This window comes from Prenolepis imparis, unplaced genomic scaffold, assembly GCF_030444845.1.
Source record: "Prenolepis imparis isolate NDT839.2.m4 unplaced genomic scaffold, iyPreImpa1.0 SCAF_149, whole genome shotgun sequence".
NCBI lineage: Eukaryota > Metazoa > Arthropoda > Insecta > Hymenoptera > Formicidae > Prenolepis > Prenolepis imparis.
Window position 1 is genome coordinate 30,850 of NW_028141307.1, and position 13,988 is coordinate 44,837.

The 13,988-nt window shown below is 37.5% G+C and overlaps 2 protein-coding genes across 2 annotated transcripts; both read right to left on the reverse strand.

Moving 5' to 3' along the window:
* Window positions 1-303: 303 nt before the first annotated feature.
* Window positions 304-11,082, reverse strand: LOC145947803 (uncharacterized). Its single transcript, XM_083057583.1, has 2 exons — window positions 11,076-11,082; window positions 304-953 (listed from the first exon to the last, which is right to left on the reverse strand). Exon 2 carries the CDS (start codon window positions 949-951, stop codon window positions 304-306), a length of 648 nt encoding a protein of 215 aa, XP_082913709.1. The 5' UTR covers window positions 952-953; window positions 11,076-11,082.
* On the reverse strand, window positions 1,882-4,102 carry LOC145947801 (uncharacterized). The gene has a single exon (XM_083057582.1). It carries the CDS (start codon window positions 3,859-3,861, stop codon window positions 1,894-1,896), a length of 1,968 nt encoding a protein of 655 aa, XP_082913708.1. The 5' UTR covers window positions 3,862-4,102; the 3' UTR covers window positions 1,882-1,893.
* Window positions 11,083-13,988: the final 2,906 nt, after the last annotated feature.

Genomic DNA, 13,988 nt, shown 5'->3' on the forward strand with positions numbered 1-13,988 from the left:
ACGTGTTGGTTATAGATATATATATGTATATAGGTAAATTCCTTCTCTCTTCTTACTACTGAAGTTACAAAATATAACTTATTTTAATCTAGAGATAAAAAGACAATATTTTATGTATTTGAGACTATATAAAAAATTTTTTATATATATATATATATGTATAAAGAGAAGGTATTTAACGAAATATAATATATGAATAGTAATATAGAGTATACGAGGTTATAAAGAAAATACAATAGTTTAATTTAAGATTATGGATGAATATATTTGCGTATATATATGCGTATATATATATGTTTTTATTTATACGGCGGGTTCGACGTCGGCTGTGATTTTTGTGTGCAGCTCTGCATGTCCTAGTTTGACAAGCATGTCTCTAACGTTGTATGCTCTGTTGAATTCGCTGTCGGTTTTCATATGTAGTTTTACGAGTGCCGCTCCTTGTCTCAAGGGATGTATGATGTTAATCCATCCTTGTTGTTTTTCTAGAAGGAGTTGACATAAGTGGCGTGTCCTCCTGGGCCAAGTGGTTTTGTTGGTGGGGGCCTTGGTATAGGCTAACCCGCAGATAATGGCCTGCCATGGCAATTCTTTGAATCTATCTTCTAGGATGTAGACATCGTTCGCGTGGTACCAGGTTGTCCTGCCCCAGTCGCCTAGTACTACCTGGACCATCCAGGTAGTTTTGTTGATGCTTCTGATGAAGCCGCGTTTCCACGTTTCTTTTTCTTTGATTGCGACCTCCATTTCTGCTTTCAGGTTTTCGGGTAAAATATATAACGATTTTGCTCTCCTGTCCATTCGAAACTTGAGCTCCTCTTCCATCTCTTGGAGATTTGCTTCGCCGTTTTTTAATTGTGCCCAGAAGAGGAGTGGTGAATCCGCTCTCAGTATTGTCACTTCTAGGCGGCTGCGAGTCAGGAACTCCGTTTCGATGTACTGGATCTCCATTTCTGTAGTAGATATTATATTTAATATGTTAAAGTGGTAATGAAATTGTTGTCTATGTATAGAGAAATCCGGCGGTATGCCTTATGATTTTAAATATATAATTGATAGTAAGAGTGGATTATATTATGTTGTAATTTTATAGGATATATATATATTTATTTATATGGATGGATTTATATTAGCATCGGCTTGAGCGCTGATTTTTGCGAGTCCCATTTGAATCAGTGTGTCCCGGACGTTGTATACAGAATTGGGAAAGTTGTTGTTTCTTGATTGTATTTCTAATTTTACGAAGGCCACTCCATCCCGTGGGGGGTTAATTATGTTTATCCATCCTTTATTGCCTTCGAGCATTGTCTGACATATTTTTCGAGTTAGTATTGGCCATGTTTTGGTTTCTTCGACGGGTTCTGTGTGTGCTAATCCACAGAGAAGCGCTTGCCAAGTCAATTCTTTGAATCTGTCCTCGAGTATGAATACGTCGCACATGCGTCGCTGTACGAGTCGTCCCCAATCTCCTAGGATGACTTTAATTGTTAGGGTATCTTCGTTTATTGTTTTAATAACTCCTCGTTTCCAACTGTCGCCTTCTTTAATTGCGACGTCTAGGTTTATTTGCATGGCATTCGGCCATAAATGGAGGTATGAGGATTTTCTGTCCATTCTGAATTTTAATTCTTCTTCTAAGTCCTCTAGGTCCTTTGCGCTGTTTTGGAGTTGTATCCAAAAGAGGTGTGGTGACTTTACTTTTATTACAGTCGCTTCTAGGCGGTTGCGTGTGAGGAGATCGGTTCTTAAAAATTGAATATCCATTTTTCTCTGTAGAAAAGAAAAATTTTAATTATATTAACGTTGGTTTTTCCAACAGTTGTACGGTGTTGATTGTTATTATTTTTTTATTTTTTTTTTTATAAAGCTGATAAGATGTAAGGTATTAGTGGTTCAATATTTGGTTTCCTTGAGTTCGAAGGAGTAAGTGTTATCTTCTCTTCTGGGGAGGAGGGGATAGACTGTTGTCGTTGTATTATCTTCACCATTATGGAGTTCAAGCGTTTCACTGTCTGGGGCGGTTGGTTTCGATTTCATTGGTCGTCTCATTTTTAAGTGCAATAATAGGTTGGTCAGGGAGTCCCATAGGGCCCCTATCAGGTATAAGGACCACCCATATACGGTGTGTAGGGCGTAGCCATGGACTATGGTATCTAATATTAATTTCACGACCCTAATGGCCATGTATATTCCTAACAGTCCCGCGCTAAAATTTCCAAAAATTAAAAATTTACTCCAGAATTTTTGCCAAGCGGATATTGCTATTTTTTCTATGGTTTTTGCGTCTAATAAGTTGGAAATCGACCCTTCTTCTAGAGAGATTGTTCTGCCCATTATTCCTCTTGCCAAAGAGTTAAGAACTGCAGGTCGTTCAGCTGGGAACATTATATGGTCTCTTAGGTCCTTTAAGTCCGTTTCTGAGTATATGCCGCTAGTAGCCAATGATCCTGGGCTGATGTATTTCCATACCGGTTTGGTTAAAGGTTTCATGATAATGGGCGGTATGGTATCCACCGGTCTCGGCATAAATTTATACCAGGAATCTCCCAACTGATACATGGCGGGTGCTAACGTATTACATGTTGTTTGTGTACCTTGTCGTAATAATATGTGAGTTTGTGGTGTTAAATAATATGTTCGATTTTCCCGGAGTACGGGTAATTGATTGAAACAACGGTCTGTTTGGGCGAGTGTAACTTCGACAGGTACGCATTTTACTATGTGTATTACTTCGCCGGCTTGTAGGGCCATATAACCGGGACCTTTCATCAAGTGATACGCGAAGATATCAGGAGATTGTGTGGCTATGGCTAAGACGTTTTGTAGCATGCGTTGCTCCAGGTTACATTGTTGAAGTAAAATATCATGATAAAGTTGATTGATTTGTGTACGGATGTGCTTCTCTACGTAGACGAACTTCGAATTCATGTACGTAAAGATATCAAGGTTTGAGATGCGTGATTGTTTTTTAAAGATGACGGTTCCGAGTACTGTTTCGAAAATCATTAGTTTAGGATGTTCTGTTCGTACGAGAGAGTATCCGCAAACTTCTTGCTTTCCTTTGCTGGTAAGAGCGAATATCGCTTCTTGTGTGGTGAGAGAATAAACCGTTTGATGTTGTTCGTTGTCGACTATTTTATGAGCGTATCCCTCATATAATATGCCGTAGTTATTGAACTTGCAAGGACCTACGGGTATAGTTTCCCAGTAGGTATCTCCTCCTTCAACGTCCACGCAATGTGTTGAACTGAATTCGCACGTGACGCCTGATCTAAGTTGTACTCTGTTGGTATTTATTCGTACGTCGGCGGTATAATCTTGTAATGTAATTGTTACAGTTCCTATTACGACAACTTCTGCCCATGTTCCGTAGGGGTCGGAGTACGCTCCTCCATAACATGAGCCGTCGTTGTCAACGTGACCGGCCAAGGTTATTGGACGTGCCGTTGTTGAATTTGATTTTATTCCCGTTATATATGTGGTTCCCATTCGATAGTCTCCTTGATTATGCATTCGTTTACAGGTTTCGCGGTTTATTTCCTCTATGTATGAGTATTTCCCGTTAAGTACATCCAAGGTGTGAGAAAACATTCCGCACTTTTTGATTAGTCTATCAATTTCGATTTTACATTGTACGACTTGAACGGCTTCGAATTCATTGATCTGCAATAGTTGTACGTAAATTTGAGTTGAATTTATTTTCCTCTGAGGTATATCGCATTCTTCGGTATTTAGCAAGGATAACGTTGTCAGATTAGCAGATGATGAACCGCAGTCGTATCCTATTATTCCAATAGTGTGAGGTAAATATTGCAATAGAATAATTAATAGTGCGGTTAATCTCCTGAGTCGAGGGTCCATCTGAAAGTTGGTTATTTATTATTAGATATTGGTTTGATGTGCGATATTCGTAAACGGTTAGGATGTACTATGCGGCTGTTTTTCTTTATTTTGATTTTTACATTATTTTTATTTAATATCTCTAAAATTTCATGAGGTCCGGTATACTGGTCTCCGAATTTACCTGGTTTCGGTCCTTTTAACAAGAATACCTGATCTCCGGGTTTAAAGGTCTGAGGGTTTAATTTTTTGTCGTAATATTTTTTTGATTTGACTTTTGCTGTTACTACGTTTTCGCGAGCATTACGTTGAATCGTGTGAAGTTGTGTGACAAGATTTATTAAATAGTCTTCATAATTTGCTAATTTATCTTCAGGTGGAAGAAGTTCATTTGACGGAACTCGTGCTATTTTTCCGAAAACTAGTTCGTACGGAGTGTGTTTTGTGGCTTCGCGTACGCTAGTATTATAATTGAACATAGCTAATCCGATCCATCTGTCCCATTGTTTTTGCTCGTTTGCGTATTGTTTTAAGTATTCGCTGAGTGCGTGATGTGATCTCTCCAATGATCCGTTTGATTGAGGATGAAAAGCTGTTGTGCGAAATTTTCGTATTTTGAATAATTTGGCAATTTTCTTCATTAAATCGCTAATAAAATTTCTTCCTTGATGTGTAAGTATAGCTTTCGGCGCTCCGAGCACGCAAATAAAACGGTCTACAAAGGCTTCCGCAATGGTTTCTGAGGTTTGGTCAGGTAGCGGTATCCCCATACAATATTTTGTTAGCTGATCTTGTAGTGTTAAGATATATTCGTTGCCTCTTTCGGTCTTAGGTAGTGGGCCTACGATATCCATAGCTACTTTATCAAGCGAAGTGCCAGGCGTGTCTGTGATTATCATTGGTTGTTTTGTTTTAACTCGAACGAGTTTTTTCAGTTGACATTGTAAACATTGTTGTATGTGTTTTTGAACGTCCGATTTCAAATTTTCCCAATAATAATTGTGTTTAATTCTATTATATGTTTTGGTTACTCCGCGGTGTCCTCCTGTTGGTGAGCAATGCATTTCGTCGAGTATGACAGAACGCAAATCCTTCGGTGGATATTTAATTTGTCCATTGCAAATAATTATTTTCGTAGTTGAGTTAATAAATATCAATTGTAGTTGTACCTTGATATTGTTCCAGGGAACGTTATTAATGAAATCGGTTTTTGCAATGCTAATTGTTTCTAATTTTAAATTTTTGATAACGTTATTTAAATCTTTCAAGGTTTTTAAGATGTGATCTAGAGTTGCCGTAGGGCCTACTCGTTGTTCATCGTTAACAGGTAGCGCGATATGATAGTAGTGTTTGTATTTTATGGCCTTGGCTTCGCCCAAGGTAAGAGATCCTAAATTTGGTAGTTCGTTTCGCTCGGAAAGTTTCTGAGATCCTGAGTCTAAAGGATTTCCTTGGGTGTCGACAAAATATGCTACGTTATCTTTTCGTAGGAATAATAATTCGCGAGAATCTATGATGTTGCTTTTAATTATTTTATTTTCGATAATTCTGGGTTTCGCTTTCCTTGCCTTTAGATTTTGATTTATAATGTCTTCTTCGTCTTCTTCTTCCTCTTCGGCGTCGAGGTCCTTGTCTGATGTGTCGTTTTTTTCTTTGTTTTATTCAATATTATCTTCTTCCTTAGTGGTTTTTTGTTTATTACCTTGTCCTGCAGTTTGGCTTCTTGTCTGTATTCTGTCTTGTTTAGGTGGATCGTGTATTAATACTTTTTCTGTAGTTTGTATTACGGTCGGTTCATTTATTTCTTCGAGTGTAAAAGGTATAGAATCGTTATTGTTTTTGACAAAATTAGCTTCAGGTATGGGTTCTTCGTTATCTGAGAGATATAAATGAAAATCGTCTTCCTCTTCTTCTTCTTCGCTATCTGATTCTTCTAACATTTTTGAAATTATTTCTGCATCTGCGGGGTTGTTTGGATTTAAGGTTTTTCTTTCTTTTATTAGTTTACAATCGATTTCTTCTAGATTTATTGGATTTCTTGATAATGCGTCTGCATTTACGTTAGTTATTCCTGCCTTATATACGACATCGTAATCGTATTCGGCTAATTTTAGTCTCCAGCGTAATATTCGCATGTTTGCGTCTTGAGCATTTTTAAACCATAATAATGGTTTATGATCGGTGACTAATGTAAATTTTCTCCCATATAAATATGGTCGAAAATGTTTGACACAATATACTATAGCTAAAGCTTCCTTTTCGTATGTGTCATATTTTATTTCGTTATCGGTGAGGGTTCTAGAAGCGTACGCGATCGGTCGGTCTTTATTTATTTCTCCCTGTGATAATATTCCTCCTACTGCTATTCCTGATGCGTCTGTGGTTAAGATAAATGGTTTCGAAAAGTTAGGATATTGCAATACAGGTTCTTCACATAATTTTTGTTTTAAAATTTCGAATGATTCTTCTTGTACGGCTGTCCATTCAAAGCGGGTGTCGTTTTTCAGTAAAGAAGTAAGTGGTTTTGCAAATTTAGAAAAGTTCGGTATGAATCGTCTATAATAACCTGCAAGTCCCAAAAATTGTTTAATATTCTTCAGTGTTTTGGGTCTCGGAAATTGTTGTACTGCTTCTAATTTTTTTTGATCGGGTTTTACTCCATCTTTGCTAATTACGTGTCCTAAATATGTTACTTCATTTTTTAGAAATTCACATTTGTCTGGTTGTAATTTTAAGTTGGCTTTACGAAGTCGCTCTATTAATGCGTTATATTTTCGTTCATGTTCTTCTAGAGAGGTAGCATAAATAACAATGTCGTCCATATAGACAAATAATTCCTCGCCTTGTAATCCAGTCAATACTAGGTCCATTAATCGTTGAAAGGTAGCAGGTGCATTTTTTAATCCGAAAGGCATTCGGTCGAATTCATAATGACCGAAAGGAGTGGTAAATGCTGTTTTATGACTGTCGGCAGGATCCATTTTTATTTGATGGAATCCGGAAGCTAGATCGCATACTGAGAAGTACTGTGCTCCTCCTAATTGATCCAATATATCTACGATGTTGGGTAATGGATAAGCGTCACCGATAGTTTTGTCGTTTAACGCTCGAAAATCGAGAACCATTCTCCAGCGTTTGTTTCCCTTCGAGTCTTCTTTCTTTGGCACGATCCATATGGGCGTATTATAAGGTGATTGAGACGGTTTTACGATGCTTCCTTCTAACAGTTCTTCTACCTGCTTGTTTATTTCTTCTTTGTGTAATTGCGGGAATCTATACTGACGAGTGTTAATCGGTCGATCGTCTATAGTGGTTATTTGATGTTGTAAAACATGAGTAGCGGTCAGTTTTTCTCCAGGAACATGAAATCGATCTTGACTGTTTGTTATTAATTTTAATACGTTCTCTTGTTCTTCTTTATTTAGATGTTCTAACCGCAGTAATTCCATAATTTGAGTAAATCGAGTTTCCTTTGGTTGTTCGGAAACTACTAGGCAGTTATGTAGATCGATTTTCTACATTAATTTGGTGTTTTTCTTTATGATTTAATTTTCGTTTTCGTGGGAAATTTTTTATAATTTCTTGAGATTTGTCAAATAAGGATGCTGAGATTTTTGGAGACGGTCCTTTTTTATTCTTGACTGTTTTATTATTTATTTTTTCAATATCTTTATTATATTCTTGAGCTTCTTTTAGAAGATTTTCCATTGTAACTTGAGAGGTTTCTAATTCATTTTCATTATTTCTAACAGATAATCCAGTTTTTGGAAATGTAAGTTTTGGAAGGGATAAACGATCCTTTGAATTTTTGGAAAAAGGTTGTGTCGAATTATGAAATGAGGTTTGGTAACTTCCCTCTTCGGAATCGACGGAGCTAGAATTTTCTGACAAGGTTTGACATTTTTCCTTCGAAATTCTAGGAATTTTTTCTTTTGGGAGATTTTTATAACTTTCTTCTCCAATAATTTTTGGATTATCAAAATTTTGAGAAGAGGTTTGGTAACTTCCCTCTTCAAGGATTTCTGGATCATTATAATTTTCAGGAGAGGTTTGGTAACTTCCCTCTCCAAGGATTTTTGATTTATTATAATTTTCAGGAGAGGTTTGGTAACTTCCCTCTCCAAGGATTTTTGATTTATCATGATTTTCAGGAGAGGTTTGGTAACTTCCCTCTCCAAGGATTTCTGGATTATTATAATTTTCAGGAGAGGTTTGGTAACTTCCCTCTCCAAGGATTTTTGGATTATTATAATTTTCGTTTAAATAATTTTTATTCCCTCTCTTACTTTTAATTTTATTCTTTCCTTGAATCATTATTGAAAATTCATCCTCATTGTCTCTAAATATCATCGTATCTTTATCTTCATGGTCCGTGTTAACGTTAGTCTGGTCGTTATCTGACCCCTCTTTCTTGTTATCAATAATTTCGATATCGTCGTTAAATAGTTCGTTCAGTGGTTTTAAACGGAGTGTCGGTACGCGAACTTCTATTTCTTCATCTAGAGTGCTTATGACATTTAGATATGCTTTTCCAGAAATAGTTTCTACGATAGTATCTCCTAGGAAAATTCCATGTTCTATTTTTAATTTCGGTATATATCCTATTTTAATCTCAGGGTTCTCTATCCTCACAAAAAATAGCGATTCTGATTTTGGAGATACTATTATGGTTTCCGGGGAGAAAAAGGGCACATTAATTCCGGAAATATCTAAATGTCCTTGAGCGTAATCTATTTTTGAAAAAGTTTGTTTGAAGAAATCATTTCCTAATATTCCGGATTGTGGAATCGGAAAATCGTTGGCAACGATATGAAATAATACCGGTAATTCAAAAAGTGTTAGTGTAATTTCTCCTAGGGTATAGACAGGATAATTGTTTATGCCATTTAATTTTAAAATATTCGAATAATTAATACTTGTATTTTTGGGCACAAAATTTTCTTTAATTATATTCGGTCCGGATCCCGTGTCTAACATAAAGGTTATTTGAGTGGTAATTTTATCGATTTCAACCTGTACCGTAGGCACGCGACTATGTTTGTCGAGGCTTACAGTTACAGGCCTGATTTCGGGTTCGTAGTTATTTACTTGGCTTGCCGCTGCACGGATGGGTGTGATGTTCGCTCGGCCCCCGATTTTACACCCGATGTCGAGGGTCCGTTGTAGTTTCCCTGCTCTTTTTCTTTGCGGCGATTGTTACTCGTAATTCGTAATTGACATGTATCGAGAAGATGGCCCTGTTCTTTGCAATATCGGCAGAATAAATTGTCTTTATGTGTTGGTATTGGATTGATTTTAGAGCGGCAATTTCTAGAGATATGGCCATAATTGTTACAAGTTTGACACACGATATTAGTATTGCGTTCATTTTGTTTCTTCCAACAATTATTAGCCGAGTGACCGGATTTATCGCACCATTGGCAAATTACTAAAGATTTATTTGTTTGTTGATTAAAGTTATTCTGTCGACATGATTTTGCATTATGACCAATCTTAGAGCATAATTGACAAGTAATGACCTTTTCCTGAATTACGTTAATTGATTGTCGAGATCGTGGGTCGCGTAACCGACATTTATCTGCGCTATGCCCGCGTTTTTTACAAATTTGACAGATTAAAATTTCCGTTCCGGTGTTTCCGAAAGGATTTTGATTTTGTGGTGAAAGTTGAGTGAGCTTTCGACAACTACTTGCTGCATGCCCTTCTTTATAACAGATTTGGCAGACTTCTCGAGATAGATTAACAGGTAGCGGTGAATTTTGACTTGATTTAGCGCCTTGTCGTAAATCTGTCATTTGTTGAAGCTCTCTTTCTATTTTTAACGCGTCGGCCACGGTTTCCTGTACGTTTAAGTCTCGCGCTATTCTTTGTTCTATTTCGGGTTTTAGTCCTCTAATAAAGCATTTACACATATCTGTTTCTATAGTAGCTTTTATATCCTGTTCAGGCATGGCGTTCCCTGAGCTTCGATATGCCTCTAGTATTTGTTTTCCGAGAAGTTTAACCCGATTCGCGTAAGTGACGACATCTTCATTATTTTTCTGATAAACGCAACCTAATTCTCCTTGTAATTGATAGACATTTTTGGAGGGACCGTAAATTTTCTTCAAATACGTTGTTAATGCAGCTACGGTATTAAAATCTTGATCTTGTATAGTACGACGCGCTTCCCCCACTATTCGCGTTCTTATAATTTTAGCGAATTGACACTCTGCCTCTTTAGGGAGCATAGATTTTGCTTCCTCGCATCCCTCAATAAAATAATTTAGTGGGGTGTTACTACCGTCAAAAAAGGGAACGGCTTCGACCGCGTATTTTAAAGTGGCGAAAGGATTAGCGTTAGCCATGTTTATTGGTGGACCTCCGGATTCGCCGTTAGAATTATCGATATTAATTTTGAAAATCTGATTTTTTGAGTCAATAAATTCGACTTGGTCGGATTCGTCGGGTAATTCACTTATTTCGGTTAAATTAGAATCTCCTAAAAAATGTACGTGTCGAGGCGTAGATGCTGTGAATTTTGATTTAGATTCACGTGTTCTGTGTGGTGTTTCTAACGCGGTCTTGTAAAGTTCATCTATTTCGTCTTTGTCCGTTGTGCTTCTAGTCCCTTTACTCATTCCTATTCCCAAAGATCGCACATTTCAATCCCGGACGAGCCCCCAATTAAACGTATGTTTCGTCCTGGCCTGCACGAAGGAAAGGCCGCTCGAAGGTCGTAACAGCGTTTTCCCGAAATCGGAGTGATTTCGGGTCGAACGGACTGTCTGGCCCTTTTGCAGGTCAACGACTGGATAGTCGCTTTTACCTGGCTTATTTCAGGGGTCCGTTCGTCGGTCCTTTTCGGTAAGGGAATTAAATCCCTTTTACGCGGGATAGGACCTTGTGCGATCTCGGGGGATATATGAAGGAACGCAGGGGTTTAAATAAGACTTTAAATTCGCGTAATGTAAATAATTATCATTTATTCAAAAAAAATAATAAAATCTTAATAATATTCGGAGAATTAGACATTTGAATTTGTGGACATGTATAAATAATTATATATGAGTGTGTGTGTAACGTTGATGTGCTATGAGGCGGTTGAGGATTCGCGTTGGCTTTTGATCGTCCCGTTTCAATCGGAGAGCGCGTTTCAATGCTCGACGGGCAGCGATTTCCACTACTTATTAAGTTTAGTCGCGATTCCGGGGATTTATTCACTTCCGTGATCGTAGAAGAATGAAAGTACTCACTGTTGGCTGTATATTATTTGGTGAGCGGGTTGGCGGCTATACGTTGATCCTCAGGATCGATGGTTCCTTCGAGTGGTGTGGGCGAAGGTGTAGGTTGACTGGTAGCTGGTTGTTGAGCTCCGACGGTCACAATATATGTTTAATGCGAGGATCCAGAAGTGTGTAACTGCCACGACGTAGGCGGAATTAAAAGTAGTGCGTTCTTGGAAGATTCGCTGCTTTTATACTATTCGTCTGCCCTTCCTATAGGGCAAAGGGCGTCTTCTTTTCTTGTGACTCATAGTCATACGTTCGTGTTTAATCCCCTTTGCGCAACGTATTGCTTCCTTGTATGAAGAGTTCTTTCCTAATTCCGATCTTTGGTCTACTGATAGCGTGTGTCGATCGTGATATTTCAACATTACCTATGACTTATTGATCAAAGTGTAGGTTTCGTAATCTCACCGATCGAGTTGTTTCACAATCACTGTCTTTCTCCGTTTAATTCTTATAACTAATTTCGGTCTTATAATTAATATGTTCGCGGAACGCGAATCTGCGTAAATCGGGGAGGAGAAAAGAATCGTGCAGTCCACAGGACGTAACACACCTTTTGATCCGTTTCACTTTCTTGTTCACACGTGTGTAGCTGCGAGAGAACCGCTCGTTGTTGCCAGAAAACGAAGTACAGAGACGATGATAGCGAGATCCTTTGAGAGACGACATGTGCGCACGATGATTGATGTGTTGCTCCTTGATTGGCCTAGTTACCTCAGGGAGATAGCCCGTGATTTGTGGGTCACGGCCGTGGAAAAGGGGGAGCGAGAATGCGTGTGAAGTCAGAAAGAGAGAGAATGAGAGAGCGAGTGATAGCGGGTGAGTGGGAGTGAGAACGAACAAGGAAGAGGTCGTTTAGGAGTAGATATTTTCCAAACAACTACAAATAATAATGACATTTCCGATGACATAAATGATCCTCCAAATAGCTCGAAAGATTAAAATTTTTAAAATTACCACTGAGAACGATATTAGCGTATCTGATAATTCTATCGCGCCTATTGATATTAATCCTATTGACTCAGACAGTAATATAGAAGATACTAGCGCTAACTTAAGTTTTACCTATCTTAATAAAATGGAAAATTGGAGAGGTAAAAATAATAGTCCAAAGAAGCGTGGAAAATATTTAACTGTGTGCCCGGACGTTGAAAATATTCATCTAAAACCGAAATTCACAACCTCAGTACCCTTATTAAAAAATGGTAACACTTTAGCACCGGTAGTTCTTGGAAAAAATTCTACTATGCTTATTAATACATGCTCTTTTGATGCAATTGCTCAGACGTTACTAGTCGGTTATTATGATTGGACAAACTTCCATTGTTATGTAGAAGAAGCTCAAAGTGACATGTTCCAGTTTATTAAAAAATTATCGACATGTGGACCTTCCATAAAAATATATAAAGAAAGAGCACTAATATTAAATAAGTTTATCACTCCTGTACATGGAACTATGAATTGCTGCTATAATATCTGTAATTTAGTTGCAAAACATTTATTAAAGGACGAATTCTCCTTAAAGGGTAAAACCACTTTAGGATTTTCAAAAAATCGATATTTTTTTGTCTTAAACGATACTTTAGGGTCTTAAAAACAATATGCCATTTGCTTTATAGTGGAAAACAAATTTTAAAAGGTTCAATTATCGATTTTGCCGCAGCGCCTCAGAGCGCGCGCTGAGCACTCACGCGGCGCGCTGTGATTCATCGCTTTTGTACTTTTACCTTTCGAAATAATAAGTTTACCTGTTACTTACTAAAATACTAAAAGCATCTAGGAAGGAAGAGGAGGAGGCGAACATCGACCTGGTTGGCCAAATGTATGGTGCAGGCATCGCAGATTAGAGGTAAACAAAAATTTCAAGGATTAAAGTGTTCATAAAACTTTAAACACCTTTTTCTCGAAACCACTTTTTTCAAACTGGGAGGACGGATTTCTCGGAGACTATTGCATGGATCGATTTGAAATTTTTACAGTAGCTTCACAACAATATTCTCTTTGGAAGTACGTAGCCGTTTTTTGATTGAATGTAAACTTTTTTTTTATAAACAATTTAATGCTCATTTTTAGGGCAAAAAATTGATTCATTTCTTAAAACGTGCACCATTTCCACAAAAATTGATTTAAAAAAAAAACCCTACGTACTTCCAAAGCCAATTGTATATAGATTATAAATTTTTTTTGTTTTTTGTTCCAGGACTCATACATGCCGAGAAATCCGTGGCGGTGTTTTCAAAAAAGCTGTTTTCGACGACGGGCTCTGTCGCCGCCATTTTGTACGAAAATGACAATAAAAAAATTGTTTTTCGTACTTCATTATGTGTTAAATAAACCCTCTGAAAAGAAATTCTATACCGTTTGTCATACTCCCAAAATAAATTGTCAAATTTAGGTCTTTTTTTCTGCCTCTAGAGTGGTTTTACCCCTTAAGCATAAATGTAACTTGTCAGAATTGCCAACACGCACAAAATAACAACTTTAATATTGTTACGTCCTGTGGACTGCACGATTCTTTTCTCCTCCCCGATTTACGCAGATTCGCGTTCCGCGAACATATTAATTATAAGACCGAAATTAGTTATAAGAATTAAACGGAGAAAGACAGTGATTGTGAAACAACTCGATCGGTGAGATTACGAAACCTACACTTTGGTCAATAAGTCATAGATAATGTTGAAATATCACGATCGACACACGCTATCAGTAGACCAAAGATCGGAATTAGGAAAGAACTCTTCATTCAAGGAAGCAATACGTTGCGCAAAGGGGATTAAACACCGAACATATGACTATGAGTCACAAGAAAATAAGACGCCCTTTGCCCTATAGGAAGGGCAGACGAATAGTATAAAAGCAGCGAATCTTCCAAGAACA